General features: G+C 40.2%; 1 protein-coding gene across 2 annotated transcripts in view; it reads right to left on the bottom strand.

The window, feature by feature from the left end:
* The window catches only part of alk (ALK receptor tyrosine kinase), a 365,563-nt gene that overhangs the window by 196,935 nt on the left and 149,312 nt on the right, over positions 1 to 19,316 (bottom strand). Inside the window, exon 3 of one of the 2 annotated variants that reach the window (XM_068717693.1) lies at positions 8,474 to 8,638. In XM_068717693.1, coding sequence (XP_068573794.1) covers positions 8,474 to 8,638 — 165 coding nt within the window. The remainder of the gene's footprint in view (positions 1 to 8,473; positions 8,639 to 19,316) is intronic. The other variant, XM_068717694.1, reaches the window with a different exon arrangement.

Raw genomic sequence — 19,316 nt, forward strand, 5'->3', positions numbered from 1 at the left:
TCTTCACAATACAGTAATATAACCCATAAATAATGCACGTCTGCAGGAAACAAAACTAACATTTGGCACAATTTAAATAACAACACAAAAAGAAATAGGCTGACTCCGACTGAATCCACCATGATCTAACAGATAAACATCTTTTAACGTAGAATATTCGTGCAACCCTCACACGCGCCAGATAATGTTTCTGCTACTGGTCCAAAATAAAGAACTTGCTTTTGGACATACAATCTAATTGAAATATTTATTATTATGTTATGGGATTGAGCACCCTACCATTGAGATCATCTCCAACTCTCCAGGTGATTTATTCTCACAAGTCACAAGACATACATTGAACTTTAGCAACACCGACTTTCTGGAATTCAAACTTACACTTATTGGTTTCCACAATATGATCTATTTATATCTGTTTATATGGTGATTTGGTTGCACAGTGCTTTATATATATATATATATATATATATATATATATATATATATATATATATATGTTTTTTATTTAGTAGCGCTGTGCTCCGCTGACCTCGCTTTCATAGTGCACAGCAGTTCATTAAAGAAGCAGGGTCTACAGTGGGTCATTTGCTGGATTATTGACAATGGTCAGGTCCTCTGTGTGTCGTTAGACACTGAGGGGATGCAGGTGGCCGGGTGCATTAAAAACTGCTCCTTGAACGCCTGGGGGTCTCCATGATGCAACCACCTCTTAGCTCAGGAAAAAAAAAACTTCAAGGTTTGATCATTGATGAAAAGAGAGAGAGAGAAAAAAAAGAAAGAAGCTGTGGCTAATCCATACCACCTCATTAGCAGTGACTTATCAAGTGGTGTTTCTGAATAAGGAAGGTTGAAAGGAAAGAGGACTGGTTGGAGCCCTGGGGTCCAACTTCAGACAGAGAACTTGCCATTCCTCTCGGTACAGCTGATCCAGGTGCGTTGTGTGTCACGCCCTGGCCGGTCTATACTGCTGATTGATTATGCTGACCTGAAGTAGGAGGAGAGTATGAATGCAGCAAAAAGGTCAGGAGCTGGATTCAAACCTCCAATGATACAATGCGTGCAGTGTTTTTTAATGAGTGAATGTTGCGTGCAGACTTCAACATTTTAACCCCCCCATGAGGTCAGTGCAGCGTCCCTCTTCCTCAATGCATGATTCAGTTTTAACGCACCGACCCATCTGGTTTACCTGGCCCTTAACCTTCGACACCCCCGGAGACGTTCTCTTGTTACCATGCTAATCGGAGCGTCACCTCTCTCGGTGTGTAGCTTCCACTGCGGAAACCGCATTTTCCCTGAGGTACACTCCTAAGAAGAGGCGGTTCAGTGTATAGTGTGTTCCTCTCATCAAACCGTAATCTGCAAAAAATGCAATTTGTCCTTTCCTGACATCAAACTGCTACAGTGGGCTGTACGTTCCCCATCTCCTTATAATGACTAACAGACGAGTGCCCACGGAAAATGAGTAAGTGGGCTTGTTACACGTTTATCTTAAACCGTTTTACATCTGTAGGTACGTACTTCGGTGACATTATTCAAAGCACAGTTGGGTCCCCGGGTATAAGCGGCACTTTTAATAGCATGTCCTGGTTTCATGAGTAGACAATTTGGAACTGTTGAGTCAGAGGCGTTTGGAGAAATCACACCCAAAAGAAAGAGGTCAGGTGACATGCAGCCACAAACATTCAGACCCCCTTTACACCTAGCGTTGAAATGCTCAGATTGTGTCTCATAATGAGTTGTCCTCATTACATTTACACCTTGTATTAACGTGTCTCCAGTGTCGCCGATCGCTGGTCTGGTTTGGAACCTGTCTGGCTGATTCCTCTCAAGCCATGTCTCAGAGACGAGCCAAGCCAAAGCCCTCGCCGCCGTTTAACCCCTTTCTCCTATGAAATTACGTTCCCATAAAACTAAACTGCACTCTTAATTGCGTTTTCTAGAGAGACTTAACTGCATGCTGTCTTGGAACAACAATGAGAACGGCCACAAGACGTCCTCTCGCACTGTCCAATCCGAAGCAAGCTATCCCTCACAAATCCCTGTTATAGGTATTTGACAACTGACTGCGGGCTTTACAGGCTGTAAGCATAAAACATGTTCACTGACATCCTGTAAATTCCACTAACTGCAAATTACTTTTTAACATTAATTAATTATTTCCACAGTTTAACACTAACATGTTACCCCAGTCCATTGCAGTATAATACATCAAGAATCGCTATCAACAACTGCATGTGTTCATTGTTACCTACTTTGTTGTGCTGTAACCACAGACAGAGTTAATGCCGTTAAAAGGCCAGTTATGAAGGACATGGATAAAAGATTTGTGGCTGTGCATGAGTTGTGAAAAACACATCAATCCACATAATTATTCAGCATCTGTATTGAACATAAAGTAAGTGTTAATCATTTTGCCTGGCTTGATCTGCTCAGTGCAACACACCTCGGCTCCAAAAACAACGGTGTGTCTTATTATTATTAGCAGATCAGAGCGAAGAGCTGCTTTCTGGTACGCTTCTGAAATGCACTGCGGCTCGTCTGGTAGAATCACAATCCGTGTATACATTTGTTCTATATTCTAACAAACAGCTAGGCTTTTTTTCTGATCATACAATTATTCTTGAGGATATTCGCTGCCTCTGGAAGCCTACAAAGTTGTGTTTAAAAAGGCGTTGGAGCTTGAATTGCTAATTTAAGTCCCCATTAAATCTCAAGCAGAGTGTGTATATGTTGTTTCATCGCTTTCGTTTACAAGTGCTTCAGCAGATCTTCCATCTCCATATGGACCAGATTGCCAAGAGTTTGCATTAGGAGTTGGGGCACATTTCAAGCGTGTTGCACAGAAACACTGAAAAACTTGCCCTGCATGTGTCTTCTGAAACATACATGAGAAGGGGGCTTGTTATGGACAAAAGGTCGCGGGTCAAAAGTTTCACTAGCTAAATTCTGACTAACAATCGATGTTCCCTACATTGGTTCAGTCAGAGGTCTGGCCAGGCCGCCTGGGTGAGCAAACTTTTGTTTTCTACTTGCAAGACAACTGTGCAATTCCTTGCTGTTCTTTTTTAGTTCCAGACAAACACAGGTCTGACAGGCCAAGTGCCATGACGTAACCATTCTATCCTGTCTTTTTTTTTTTTTTGCCATGCTTAACAGGTCGCGTTTGCAGATGGAGAGAGCCAATCCCAGAGCACAGTGTTGCTTCAAATGCCAGGGCTATTATGTTCCAGGTCCAAAACAGATAAGTAGAACAAATTGCCTCTCACCCAAGGTAATGGTTCATAATTATTTGCTCAGATAAGAAGTGTTCTGGGTGCAGGACAAAAAAAAAATGGCATTGGGTGGCTCTCCTGCCTGCTTGGCAATTGGACCATTGATCTGTCCAGATGTAATCTCACTGGGTAGAGGTGAAAGCAACTAAGTTTTCTTCTGGCTCATTTTAAGATCAAACTTTGAGAAACTTTGTACGGAGCTCCTAATAATAAGGATCACCTGCAGTGTTCTTTACCAATGTATATGCTCTGGACTGTTAACCCAGGCCTTTATGAGAGGGCTCAGGAAGGTATTCCCAAAGGGCCCAACTGAGGCTCTGCAAAAGGCACTTTAAAAGCGTGTGGGCAGCTATGCTCAAGTGCCCACCAGCTGCAGCCTTCGCTTGCCTCCATGTTGCCGTTTGCTCTGTCCTCTCAAAGAGCAGAGCATGTAGTGACTGAGCCAAAGCAGCGGTGCCACTTCACGGTCAGCGAAAAAGTAACTGCCGGAGAACGATCTGCAGATCGTTGTGCCGGCCAAGTTCGCCAAAAAACAAATCTGAATGCCAGCCGGCTGCACACACACCTTTGCTCTGTATGTGGGTGTTTTGGGTGGCTATTGTGTAGAGCTCTGGTAAACCAGTGAAAGATCTATCTAGCTTCACCAACTTTAGTATGCGATACATAATGCATTTTATACATAATACATATAAAAATACAGCAAGATGCACCATTTGTGGCGATAAAATGCAACACAGCTGCAACACAAGTGACCTCGTCAAACATTTAAAACAACACACCCGTAAAAGTTATAAGGAGGCTTATTATTTAATCAAACTATATATATATTTGACTTTACATATTAAGACTTTGTAATTAATTTGTTATGAATGGCCGTTATGTGATTTTCCTTTGAGTGTAAAGCTTTTTTTTTTTAATTAAAAAAAATTACCAATATTTTCAAAAATCCCACAACCATTTAAGGAATGATTATCGTTATTGTTCAAATTGAAACAAAAATAATAGGTATTGTCAAAGAAAATCCTGAATCCTATAATGCTCAGCCCAGCTAAGTAAACAAAATGACTCCGTGAGTTGGCAGATGACAGACAGTCCCGGGGCCATCCCATTACAAAACAAACAAATCAATGGCTCCAGCAAAGCAGCGTTCTACTGGAGATCTCCTCCGTGCTAGCCAGCTCTGCGCTCCAAACTCACGCCTCTCCGTTCTGTGTGAGAGCAACATATCAAATGAGTAATCACAATTGCACTGGCTTTGGCAGGAGATGTCGAGGGGGGGGGGGGCAGACGTGGAATGGAGATGACCCGCTCCGTGCAGAGAGGACACAGGAGAAGCTCAACACATTTACATAGTTTTCTGGCCTTGTTTCGCCTCTCCCACCGCGTTTCTGTTCAAAACCTCTCTAGACTGTGCTCTCGTTTTCAATCAGCTCGATTAGTGTTTAAAAAAAAGAGGCATTTGGCGCACAGTTTGATTGAGTGGATGTGTATTCCTTGAGCTCTACCGCCAACTTGCTGCTGCGTGTCACCACCCGTTAGCCAGCCACTGCAGAAAAAAAACAACTTCACGACAGACAGAGCTAATGCGTCGAACCCGTTCCACGATTACCGCCATGATTTAGTTGATCTGAACGTTAAGCGTCCTCTTTTTACGCCAGTTGCCTTGCTGAAGGCAACCGTTGCCTCATGCTGTTCTTATTACTTGCTTTACCCGCAGCGCTGATGTGGCTAACCGCCCCCGTATATCAGCCTGAGGGGAGGAGCAAGGTGCACCGTGTGCTGCTGTTACATGTCTAGTGATGGCCAGGCAAATTATGATAATGACCGGCAACAATTGCATCAATTTGTCATCTCCGCCAAAGTGTAATGGGATCTTCGGTACCATACATGTTGCAGACTGTCACAGTGCGAATGGAAGTTCAAGCAGTGGTACAGCCTCTGATTATTCTTTATACTGTAAATGGCCATTATGTATCCTCTAGTGGGCATCACTACATACCAGTGGTATTCAGACCTTTTACTTAGGTAAAAGTGACAAAAATACTCTGTTACAAAAGTCAAGTACAAGTATACAAGTATTAGCATCACAATAAACTTAGAATACTGAAAGTAAAAGGACTCATTATGCAGAATGGCCCATTTTAGATCCATAAATATGATATCACTGAATTATGATCAGTTAAACGTTAATGTCTAAATTTGAGGATAGTTTCAATTACTTTATATACTGCTGGGTAGCCTGTTGAGCCCACCGGGTCGTGATCTCGGGGGTAAATGAAGGTTCCATTTACAGCATGAATAAAGAAGATAGTGTTTGAGTTGTGCCTTCACTTATGAAGGTGGTGAAATGCTAACACGGAGGCTCGGCAGTCTGAACCAAGCCCCCCAGGAGGAGCGCCGGGCTTTGAGGCAAATTTTACATCACGGCCAAACGGTGGAATAACAACTTCTGAGTCCATCACACAATGCCATTGGGCCCATGAAAAAACTTACATTGGGAAAAAGTTTTTTTTTTGTTTTGTTGGTGAATAAACTTCCCAGTACAAGCATTTGAACAGCCCCTTGTTAACTCATTAGGTGTATTTGCCTCACTCGGTTCATGTGAATGAGCCCGAGAGGCTGGACTGAGGGCTGGGAGGGCGGGGTTTGCGGAAGATTGTCCGAAGATCCTAATTTAATACTCAGAGACAAACTTTTTTTGGTTCATGCGCCACTGAGCAACTTTCATATGAATTAACGGGGCACTGCCTCCAATGCAAAATGGCACTTAAGTACAGTACGTGAGTACATTTGCTACTGCTATATACAGCACAGAGGCATCAATAGAAAGCACTGATGACGGTAGCAGGACTTGTACTGATCTTGTTACCATCTGCGATTCGTCAGCTCGGGTCAGCACAACTTTCACGGTAACTACCAGCATCTCTGGATAAAAGCAACACTGTCCTAACTGCATGAGCTTCAAAGTTGAACATCTCGCAGCGGAAGAGTTGGATACGGTAGAAAACAGCTCGAGCGATTCCACTCATCACAGCCATTAAGTATTCATCTCTTATTTCCATCCCTTTTAAATCACAAGCGCCGGTGAAATGTGTGGAGACAGCAGCTCGCCCAGCTCAATTATTCAAAACACGCCAACTGTATTGTGGCTAACCAAGGGCTCGAACATGATTATGCACATATATTTCCTTTGTACTCCGCATTGCCAACCTTCAATCATGATCAGCATAATTGTCTTTTCTTTTTTGTCTTTTGCACATATACATGCCTGACTTTAACTATGGCTGTTACAGGGTCAGGGAGAAGGCTTCAAAGGCCTGATGTTCCCTTTAATTACATTGCTTTACAGATAATCACTTCAATGTGTGCATATCATATAGATTTTTAAATAAATCGCTCTGGTCTTGGGGATTTAGCATCCGTTAGATTTAGTCAATAATAATCCTTTTAGATGGGCAGAGAAACCAATTTTGTTAATTTTGTATAGTCATGGTCTTTTAACTGAGTAGTAATCCGGGTTGCAGGGAGAACATATTGTCTATGCCCTCATTAAATCCAAGAGTTAATATAGCCATATTTAAAGCAAGTATGAAAATCTAACTTGATTGTAAAGATTTTATTTGAAGACATGACTACAAAGGTGATGTTTAAATACAACCGAAGAAACCTGGCATGGACGAAGACATTTCATACTGAAAATATCTTCTCTCTCTGAGTCAAAATTTCACTTCAGTAGCACTTTACTTTATAGCTCATTAATGGCATGGGAATAGTGGGGTAATAGTTTGAAAAGAAGGAGATCGTAATTCAGTAATCCTACGTAATTATCAAAATAATAACCAGGTTGTAGCTTGGTATTAACAATGAGTACATTTGTGTAATATTGGACTGAAATTCACGTTAATAAGGTGCCAAAAACATATTTTAAGTGCCAGTGTATAAGATTTAGTGGGATTTATTGGCTGAAATGGGATACAATATTCATAAATAAGTTTTCAGTCATTTATTAGCTTAAAATGAGTCCCTTCATATAACGGGTCCGTCTCACAGAGTCCACCATGTTGCACTGCCATGTTTTCTACAGTAGCCCAGGAAGGACAAACTAAACACTGGCTCTAGAGAGAGCCAGCTTTTTTTTTATATCTGGTTATTTCTTTGATAATTACATGGCATTAATTCATTTGGAATTATTTCTTCATTATTAAACCCATTTTATTATGTTATTACCAATGTAAGGTGCTACCAAGCTATGTGACATAGGTGGAAAACAAAGTAATCTTTCTTAATTGATCATAAAGACGGAGAAAAATCAAGGGACCCTGTGATATTTGTTTGTGTTTTTTTCTTTTTTTCAGCCACTGAGCTGAACCAACACACATATGCATACACACATACCCTGCCCTCAATTATAAGTTAAAGGACAGGACAGACGTCAATCATTTCTCCACTACATTCACAGCAACTCCCTTCTCTTACCAGTCAATACAGTATATTTCACTTTTTTCCAATTTCCTCCAGCGCTCCACCCATCTGGTCTCAGACTTGTGGCTCATGATAGGAAAAAAAAACATTTAAGGAAATAAATAGACCCCTCTGTCTCCCTCCATTTCACCAATACCTCAGGAGATAAGACGACAGACACGGTTTTCTCATCTTCCAAGGTATGAAAATGAACGATGCAGGGGCATATGGAAGATTCGAAGGCAGGGCCCTACAAGATGTCTCAGACTACTGGCTCAGTAAACTATATTCAGCCCTTTGCCTGAGAAAACTTTAGGAAAAGTTATACGTTGTGTATTTTTGCACCCGGCAGGTATTCGGTTATTTACACCCGGCCAAGTTTAATATGCTACTTAATTTAACAATAGTTAGATCGCCAAAGGGCCTTTTGAGAGAAGTTGCAAGACTATGAAGAGCGACAAAGCATGTGTAGGGAGTAGGTTGTGGGCAATGTTTGAGTCACACTTGAATTTTGCTATTCAAATTGGAGGTTGGCTTAGAGTTGCCAAAGTAGTAACCCATAATGTAACAGAGACAAAAAAGCGTGCTACGAGAAAACAGTGACATTGACTTGAAAAAAAAGTTGCCCCGAAAGTAACGGACAATGCGTTCTTTACCAAGTTCAACGTGACTAAGAAATGGGAAGATTGAGAAAGTTTGTTGAAAAATGAAATTCCCCTGCAACGGGGAGAGCGTGATACCTTCGTTCTTACCTTCCTCCCACCCCTGGGGGCTTCCTGCCTTCTTCTCGCTTTTCTCGTTCCTTTCCTCCCGCAGGTCCCCAGCAGCCACTATGCTCCATGTGAACTCTGGGATACTCTCCAGGTTCTGGTCACATGTTCTGCTACTGCCAGGGCATTGGTGATCTGAAAGAGACAAGAGGCATTTACATATGGAGATGCCTGAAATGTACACAAAGATTCAAGTCTTCAGCAATAGTTTAAAAAAAGGAAAAGAAATGTATAAAAGTATCAGCAGAAAGACACGTTTTCAATGTCCAAAAGTGAATCTTGAAGCCCACCTTATAAAATCTCATTAATCACAAACTCATTGTGGGGAAAAAAACTGATGGCAGCAGCAAGTGCTTCAATAATAGCAGGCAAAGATGAATGGAAATATAAAACGCAGCACAAGCATTTCAGAAATACATAAACAGCCGGGGGAATAGAGGTGTTCAGTTGAATAAACAAAACGTTGCCGCAGCAGGATCGGTCTTTGATTGAAAGTCCGCAGCTTCAACAAACGAGGCACTTGCTTCTTTAACTACAGTCGAAACAAGCTTTTCGTACTGTTGCAGAATCTTCTAAATATTCCGCTTAGTTCCACGATTTGACGAAAACTTTAAAAAGATCAGAAGAAAGAGGTAATAACGGGCTCAGGGAGGAAGAACCCTGTCAGTTGGATATTTTTTTATTTTCAGATTTAATGGCCTCATCCTTTTGGTTGCACAACATCCCCTTTTGTGCCGGCACACAAAGCACAAAAGTAACGACTTTAATGTGGTGGTGTGTGTGTGTGTGTGTGTGTGTGTGTGTGTGTGTGTGTGTGTGTGTATGTGTGTGTGTGTGTGTGTGTGTGTGTGGGGGGGGGGGGTATGTAAATATTGCTGCTGTCAAAACTTGGGCTGGCTGTGGTAGAAGTTAAGGTATTTTATTACTGCTCTAATACCCTCCCTAAAAAATTTGTTCAGGGAGAAAATTAAGGGTCAGCTTTCCTCCGACAAATCCCCCCCCCCCCCCCCCCCCTCTCTCTCTCTCTCTCTCTCTCCCCCATCTGTCCTTCTCTCCCCGTGGACGGACCTCACGTAGACTCATCCCTGTGGCTCGGTAAATCACTGTTTGAGGGGGCTTGGTCACTTTCAAATGACTTCTTGTGCTATAGGCTCTGGAGGAGAGGAACTAGAGTGTCGTGTGATCTACCACCATTTTTCTTTTCTCCAATAAAGTGGTTCTATACGGGCTGGGCTTTAAACAGGGTGGAGGACTTGATTACACGTGTACTGTGGCTAATATATCAACGAATATCACATTATTAAAGCTGTGAACATACAAACATGTTTGTGCGATAATGCTATGCTGCATTAGGCCAATATTTGGTGAAAAGCTCACACCAATTAACATACCAGCATTTATTTTTATTTATTTTTTGCATGTCAACGCAAAGTGTGGTTTAATTCAGCATATCTGTGCACCAGAAAGGTGACAGTGAGACGAATGCATCGTTTCACACAGCAGCTTCACTACGACTAATCATGTTACAGCTCATAACACTTGTTACGTAACTTAAGGCACGTACGTGTTTAAGTGTGCCACGTGAGTTGACTTATGTACATAATTAACAATGTTTTGTTTCATGGCAACGTCATTTTTTTAGAGACCAGGCTGAATACTGCTTGCACCCCACCAGGTTCCTGATGGCTACTTCTACCCTCTGTTCTAGATTAAAGATACAGTACATACACATGGTATTTTGCCTGAACAACCAAAGTCTGCAGTTTTTATTTTGTTATGTTGGAACAGTAATCAGATAACCAGACACGATATTCCAAACTTTTGTTCCATCAGCCAACAATAAGAGCAGTAGACCTATTTGAAACACTGAAAGAAATCAGGGATGTTGTACTGGTTTAGAAAATGTCTAATAAAGAACTGTGAAAAGACTGAAAGTGAAAAGAATAAAATGAGCAATTCTGTCCATCCACAACTGGGAAAATCTACTTTCTCAGCGTTTGCTTGTGCCTGTCTCCAAGAAATCAGAAGCAATTTCCCGTATTGATTTTAGAGTAAGAACACTCACTTCCAACGGTTTGTAATAAGTTTCATTTGAACATTTTTGTTCAGCCCTGTATAACCCTGACACCACACTTCTTATTGTAAAGTCTTCTCTATCTGGGTGTTAACAGTGCAGCTGTTCTTCAGATAAAAGACATTCCAATAGACCACAGAGAACATGTACCAGTGTAACAGAGGGCTGCTGCGGTTCAACCCATGTTTCAGTTTTAGCATACATTAATAAACTAGTGTTACAAAGTAGTGCTTGTCAATTCTGTTCAGGTCTGCAGAAAATCCGTCTTTTTGCCTTTATCATATTACAGCTAAATATAGATAAGAAAAGGAGAGAGAGAGAGGGGATGACATGCAGCAAAGGGGCAGTATCGAACAATTTTTGTTTAGTTCTGCACATTATTGAACTAAGTTTGATATTTGTATGCGATGTGCCTTCGAACTTCAAATCATGGTATGGAAGCTTTGGCTGTAACTTCACTGGCTAGGAGGGAAAAAACAACAAACTGCCAATGGCATAAAACTATATCTCTACCAGAAAGCGACCTTTACAGAAACTCAAGTCAATAATGCCCTATTCTGTAACACATCTTTCACCAACAAATGCACACAAAAGGTCATATGGTCCTATACTGTCTGCCGGGCTCGTAAGTCATACATACATCTGTCTGTTGAGTGCATAGTGTGGTGCTGAACTTGTAGTTTAACTTCATTTCTGGATGATTTTTATATTGCTATTGCTAATTCACTACATACACATGAAGTACTTTGTGGGAAAAGTAAAGTTTCTGTCCAATATTCTATTCCACTATACAGCATTTTCAGCATCCCATTAGCACAATCAAATACCCCTCACCATTAACAGAGGTCTCCCTAATCTCCTTAAACATTATCATCTACAATACTTAACATATATTATGAGATGAAAGATTTGAACACAGTTTGGACAAGTTATCAGTGAATTGAGACATAGGACCGGATCCTTAAAAAAAGGAGCTTTACCTAATGAGGTGGCATCAGGGCTGTGTAATGCTTCTCTTTAAATTACATGGCTGTCCACTTGAGGAGGCAGCTGCCTTTAGTGGAATCATTGTGGCAGTCGTTCCCAGCCACTTAGTGCCAGTAAGGGTAATGGTTTCCATGCTTAAAACTTGTCATTTGGCGAAAAACATCGATTCCTGCAGCTCAATGCCACCGGGACCCTTGAGGGCTGATGAGATGTGGAGAAATTGAGAGGGTCAAGGTTGCGGTGAAAGCTCATTTCCTTCACTTCAATAAATGTCTGTGTAGCATGGGTGGAATGATGCAGTGTGTTCATTAGAACCTGAGCAAAGGCTTGAAAGTTGCTCTGAACAGTACATATGGGGGGAAGGTGGGGAGGCGGTTTATCCGTGCAATTAAATCACTTGTCAATAAATACGTTTTTATTAGCTATATTTTTCATGAGTACTTTTGTTCTCGGAAGAAGAATTTTTCTAAAATTCGCACCAGGAATAATGGCATCAACCAATCACATTGAGGGGAACGGACAAATTCAAAATCCACACTGAGGCTCTGCAGTCCCAATCAAGAACGCAAATTGTATTATTCCTTTTTACTCTGGCAAAGGTAATGCAGACCTGATCCACTCCTTCTGTTCTTACCTTCACAATAAAAGCCGTAGACATATACATTGCATAACCGTTTACAAAAAGAGAACTCAGCTTTACTCCGATCATTTTTGCTAAAAGGAAACCAGACACTATAGCTTACAGTAGCTTAGACTATTCAACAATATACCTGAGGACAGACTGCCAGACACTGCTCTTGGTCAATACAACCCGATCTCATGGGAAGGTGAATAAATAGCACAATATTTCCCAACATTTCTGCATGTCATTGGTATGCATTTTTGTCTTTTGTACGCCACCTTTCTTGTGTCATTTATCAGCCACAACAGTTTTTTGTGTGTCTCAGTTAAATCTAATGTAGGTTAGATTTAGAAACAAAATCATGGTTTGGCTTAAAATAACTACATCAACTAGTAAAATAAAAAAAACAATACCACCACTTTGGGACAACAGCTGGCCAGGACGTAAGACATCCAGCTCCCCATCCGCCCACCTTAAGAGATCTCTAGCATTTTAAACTACGTCACCTTGAGAGCGCAGGCAAGTATTTCGCCATTTTCATGCCACGTATTAATCACGGGGTGTAATGGCCTTAACTTCTGATATTTAAACATATGGATCATAGGGGCTTTCAATAATTTGTGTCTTGTCTTGCTGTTTCATAATCTGGAACAAGAATATAAAATTTACAAAAACTGGTTACATACACACATTTGCATCCTTGACACACTAACATGGACATAAGTTTCAGAGCTGTCTCCTCACATTTTTCCACCTACGGATATTATGCCAAAATTCACGCATGCAGAATTGGACTTGGCACACTGACGAAGAAAGCTCTTCTATTTGCTGCCAAATGGTAATGAGAGATATGATTCAACTCCGGCAAAGCAAGATCTGGGCCTGTCATCTAGTTTCGCCCACCTTATGCATGTGCAAAGTGACTAAGAACTGATGACTTGCCAAATGACCAGGCAGGGAGACTGTTTTTATTACCCATTCGTTCACAATCTCATCTTTGATTTCTTTCAAAACCGTACTGCCCTCTGAATATGTAATCATATCTTCACTGAGCACTCGTTCCTTTACCTTTTGATTACACCATTGCACATTTTAATCAAAGCAACTCGAGGAGCTACTAAAGAGGAATGGCTGGTAGGCTTACCTTAAAAAGAAAAAATATATACTTCCCACAGACGATTCGAGTTAATTAGGAACGGGTCATGATAAACATTCTCCCATTATCCGAAAGTTTGTTTTAATATTTGATTTGTCCTCAAGCACACAGTAATTGCTGTTTGAAATAGAACCAGGTGTTCAATGTGAAACTGTAATATATCAGAGAGAAGAATTTATGTGTGCCTGTTTGAGAAAAACCTACCCGCGGCATTAAGAAACTTTTATTAAATGTTGATGTACTTTAGCTGTATAATAGGGCTGTAATAGGACATGTTGTATATTTGGGTAAAAGTAAATGAATTACCTGTTCTGCATTTTAACTTTTTGAATAATTTGAATGTTAGCCTATTTGAATTAAAATTACTTTATTTCGAAGTCTTGCAAAAAACTTTTTTATTAATGTTCGAAATGAGGATATTAAGATTTTTAATCATCCATCTGTATATTTTAGGAGATTTAACGTCAGTCAAAAGTATGACGTAAATGTTTGTACTGGTTATATAAATGGCTGTAAAGGTCCACTTACACATTCCAAAAGACAAATGTAGCACAATTTGCTGCATTGCACATGAATAAAAATTTAAAAAAACTGACGGAATGGCATGACGGCAAAACGAAACATGCATGAAGATAAGGGGATGGAATAAAATATATTGAATAAAATGATTCAGTGTCTTAATTATTTGGGTAATGCATGTAGATATAAAATGCAGCTTTCTCTTTATATTCCATTTTCAAACTTAAAGTCTTTTCTTGTGTGGACGAGCTACGTAACATCCAATCCAATCCATCAATTGTCTCCTCCTCTTATCTGAGGCCGGGGCTCAGCAGGGCTCTCCAAAAGTCCCTCTTCCCTAGCATCATTTTTCAACACGGATCACGATGCCTTTACCGTTCTGATGCACCGCACCTAATTTTCTAGATAAAACAGGCTGAAGAGGTCTATAAATGATCAAATGTTGTGTGACTGTATCCAATAGTAAAATCCTCCCCTGATGTTTATTGTTCATAATTGCGTCTATGTAGATTTCATCTGCATATGTTTTAAAGAATCCTGTAACATCTGGACAAGTTCAACTGGCTCCAAGAGCTGTAATTCATTTCATACTCTTGCATACTGTAGACCTTACAGAACTTGAGCAAAGGCATGTTCCAGATTATGATTAAAAACCCATAAGACACAGAGTTACATTTCTGTGACTGCGTAATTACTAAAAACACTACCCACTATTACAGTACATGCCAGATTATATGTCTCTATCTGCTCAGTGGCTTTAATCAAAAGGCATATACACAGGTATTTGTTACACAGTAATTATTTTCAGAAAAGCATAATAATTACTTTATGAATTAATTTGATTATTTGAAGCTGTAATAACAGAAAAAAACTGGCTCTGTTTTACCTCACCAATATGTTATCCAATATTTGGGCTTTTTCGATCCGAGTGAAATGAAAAAAGAAGCTCAATCAAAAGAGTTGCCATGTGCAGTCACACAGATATGATTTCAAAAGGTTGACTTTGACCTTTGCCAATCCACACACCGTTCATTTTATGTAATTTCATCCAAATGCAATTCCATCAGTCAATCACCCAATACATTATTAATTCTTACAGAGCACAATATTGATTATGATCACATTGTCATTGTTACTCAAACCCTGTTTTTTTCTTTATTTTTGCAGGCCAGGTCTATGAGCCCTCAGCACACTAGGCTTTGATGATAATTAAAGACAATCTATGAATTCTAATCCCCTAGAGATGGTTGTCATTGGTTGTGGTGATGCTCAGGATCCTATATAGCTTGAAGCCATAACGCCTCATGGGGGTTTGCAGATGCACAACCGATCAGATCTACAAAGGACGTTTAAAGACTTCAAATCTGTGAAGCTCAAAATGGCCAATTATTGCTTCCTGCATGTTGTTTCTTACTAAGAGAGAGGATGGTTAAGTTAATTTAAAGCCGGAACCAACATAATGGAAACTGCTTGGCCACCATGAAAAGGAAAGAAAAACAAACAAAGAGACTAATGATAATAATGGCTTGTAACTCATTTTTCTACATCTGCCTACATGAAAGATCAAACTCAATATTTATATATTCTTTGTAAGGGCTGTGACCAATGCCGTGTATACGTTGATAGATTATTCACATGTGCTTGTAATTTTGTTAGCTTCATTTGCAAATGCAGTTGAGGTCATTAACAAAGCAGCCTGTCCTTTGTGAATGGTGCTGGTTTTATTCTTAAATTGGTTTTCCAACAAAACAAAACAATGTAAACATGGCCTGTAAATGGTGTTGCCCATACAATGAATGTGCTTAGGTGCTTTAAAGGGAATTAAAGGGATGATTCTTTTTGCTGAAAGGCATCCTGGCATAAAATGATGGGTAATAGGAAATCAGCGAACCACTTTAAAATTTCTGCTCGAGGAAACATATAACAGGGCAAACCTGTAGAACTATACCAAATGGTTCACAGACTCATTCAAAACATTGCCGTTCAAGTTATTATTATTAACAATTTACAGCGACACTGCGCGCAAGACCAACTTCTCTTTGCCTACCGTCTCTCTCTCTCTCTCTCTCTCTCTCTCTCTCTCTCTCTCTCTCTCTCTCTCTCTCTCTCTCTCTCTCTCTCTCTCTCTCTCACACACACACACACACACACACACACACACACCAGGCGGTGCTCAGTCATCTGTGTAATTGTCTCAGTCCTCAGTGTAAAGGTCAACGTTTATTGAAAAAAGATAGATGTAATCATTTCCAAAATTCACAACATGTTTTTATTCAACAAAAGATCCAATCCATAATTGTTGGCATATAGCTTTTCAAAAACAACATTTTCATCACAGTCAAAAACAGAAAGGGAGGCAAGCATCTGTAGCTTAACAAGGCGGGCTAGCAGCAATCTAACAGCCCCATAAGATATTTGAAGCATCATTCGAAAAAACTCAATGGAAGCCTCGAATGTAAAAAACAACGACATACTGCACACCCCAGCGGCAACCCCCTGTGGCCTGAAACCATGAAATGAAGCCATTGTGGAAATGCCTTGAACTTGCATTCTTTCTAATGGCCAGCAGGGGGCAACTCATCTGGTTGCAAAAAGAAGACAGATTTTATAGAAGTCTATGAGAAAACAACCCTCTTCTTATTTGATTTATTAGTTCAGTAAACATTGTGAACATGAGTTTATGGTCTCAATTGCTAGATTCAAGTCTTCAATACAGCATGATGTTCATTTCCTAAATGGTTGCTATCAAGGCTTTGTCAGGTCTGGAAGTTGTCCATGTTTTTGTCTTAATCATGCACAGATTTAACCCTTTCACTGTACGTTTTCAATTCATGAAAGTTAATTAAAACATTTTGGTCACTTAAAAATGTCTTTTTCAGCATTAAGTTGTACTTAGGTCCACCCTCTCTTGTCACTTCTGGTTGACAAAAAAAACAAGACGGCGACGGCAAAAATGATGAACTCCAGGCTTCAAAGCTGTACTCCACAAACTAATGGGTGACTTTCTAAGGAGTTTTTATAATGTCTTTGTGTACAGCCCAAGACATTTGCATAGCTTAGTTTATATGGGTACTGCTACTGCTCCAAGTTAAAATCAGCTACACTAATTTGCCAAATGAATTGAGTCCTGGGATGATAACAACATTTTACCAGCTGGAAGGCATAACTTGAACTCCACCGTAATGTTGCTCCCCTTTTATATACAAAACACTGGTGGTATTTCAACAGGTTTCTTTTTCCTTGTCCTTATTTCCACATTTGGTTATATATTGATATTATCTTATAACTAATTGCAGCAGCTTTGCACCGCGCTTATACTGCAGTTTTAGCTGATAACACCATCCGGTCTATGGCTCTGTCAACACTGTTGCCGTGCTGTTAGCAACTCTAACCCTGAGCCGCCGGCAACAGTCACCTTGTTGAGAGCCGTGTGGAGGCAATCCCTCAATCTTCGATATGATCTGAATTTCAATTTTAGGAGAGCATTTGACTGTGTTAAGTGGTTGGTAATGAGCCTATGGCGTCTAAAGGCTGCGTGCTTACACGACCCTGACCTCATTCATCAGAAGAGGTTGAGCGATGTGTCGCATTACGCAAACAAAAGGTTATTGAGATGCACCGGTTGCCATCTCACATTTTGTATATAAATGATAGTCAATTCCCAGTAATGCACAACTATGTGATTACATGCTTTAAAAAAATGAGAGGCTGAATTTGCCCAGAAGTGTTTTTGACATCAAATAAATTACATCCAACGATGTATGCCCCTTTGTGGATTGCAAGTGAAAACTGCGCTGACAAATTTCCCCATGAAGCCCTTAACTGAGATGATGAATATGTTTATTTTCTGATTAGGATGAGATTGTGTCTGGCTGAGTTTATTTATGTATCCATTCGACTTTTTATGGCCTAGGTGTTCCAGGCAAATTCATTTCCTCTCAAGGGAGCTGGAGCTTCGACATACAGAGGGATGGATGAGTGGCTTTTGAGTGATTTTGTACAAGCAGCGGGTATGACAGTTGCGGTAAAGAAATGATCTATAACACGTAAAAACAGACAACTCTGATTCTGTTGCACAAATTATTAATAAGGATACGCTTATTTCATGGCTTGTTTTTCTTTACCCAGTATTAGTTGATGTAAATCAGTTGGGCCTTCCCTTTTTGCAGAGCAAATAAACTTGTTCTCAATTCCTCTGGTTTTGAAATAAAAGATGGGTTTCATTGTAATTAAATGCGTTTATTGACAGCGAGCAACAAGAAGAGAGATGTCTGGAAGTACAGTATTAAGATGGCTCGACTGCCCGCGACAGTTTCTGATTCTAGATTAAAGGGGATCAAAGTCAAATGTCAGGCTTTCCTATCCCTGTGAACCTTATCATTAGCATCCACGCTTCAAAAACTACAAAGGCGGCACACACTGGCGGGAGGTCAAGAGAAATCTTTCACTACAGACCCTCTACAGCCTTGAAGATATTGAAGAAACTACTGACAACACCAAAACCATAAAATAAGCCTTTTGCCTCACAATATGTTCCAAATCATTAACAGTTTGATAGTTTCCAGTTGTTCCAGGCAACGGCAACTCTGCACCATTGTAAGCAGCAGCAGTAAACTCTTGTCAGCAAATTCTGTTAATGTGGTCTTTGAATTTCCCTCCAAAGTCCAAGACAAACTTCACTTCAACAACTGTGCATCTTAGATTCCAGCCAAACTGAGCAGATGTTTCCATTAATTTCATCATCTTGTTTTCTTTCCATCATGTCATTCCTGATGCACTTAAAAGTAGCTGTCAGACATAATCGCCTGTTTACTCCTGAGTGGGGAATGTGTGAAACTAACGCTGCGATATTAATGAGACCTCAGTGTTTGAATAATGCAAGTGAGGTACTGAGAATTGGTGTGAAAGATTTGCTGTATTTTCTGTTATTCTAATGATGCGGTATTTGAATTTCTAATGGCACTTGGATGTGACAATATAAAATGGCATTGAATCTATGAACTCAGTCACCCTGCATATGAATATTGCTTTTTTTTTAAGACATTAAAAACTTAAAAATCAACCAGTTTTCAACCAGTCACACATGCAAACAAATGCTCCTGCTTCATCAATGCTTGATGAATGAGCTCGATTTTTTTGCTATCCTCCACAACATGAAATAGCTGTGCAAATGAAACATTGTGCTAAGTAGAAGGGAAACGTGATCTCATCCCTACAAGTTCATTTTAGTTCCTTGGACATACTTCCCAGCCTGTTGTGTGAGATCCTGACGCTTGAGGTGTAGACAACAAAACTACCTAGGGTTAGAAAAAACATCATGGTTTTCCTTCAAATAAGTACCCCTTATTATGTAACATACACAACATGTAGCATATAATGCTAGAGACATATTGTGATGTGACTCACTAGCGTAGCATCACATAAGGCAACATTGTAGTTGACACGGACGCCGGTC

Source organism: Cebidichthys violaceus, unplaced genomic scaffold (genome assembly GCF_023349555.1).
Source record: "Cebidichthys violaceus isolate CVI_PGR_0920_01 unplaced genomic scaffold, fCebVio1.0.p SCAF_22, whole genome shotgun sequence".
NCBI classification, from domain to species: Eukaryota; Metazoa; Chordata; class Actinopteri; order Perciformes; family Stichaeidae; genus Cebidichthys; species Cebidichthys violaceus.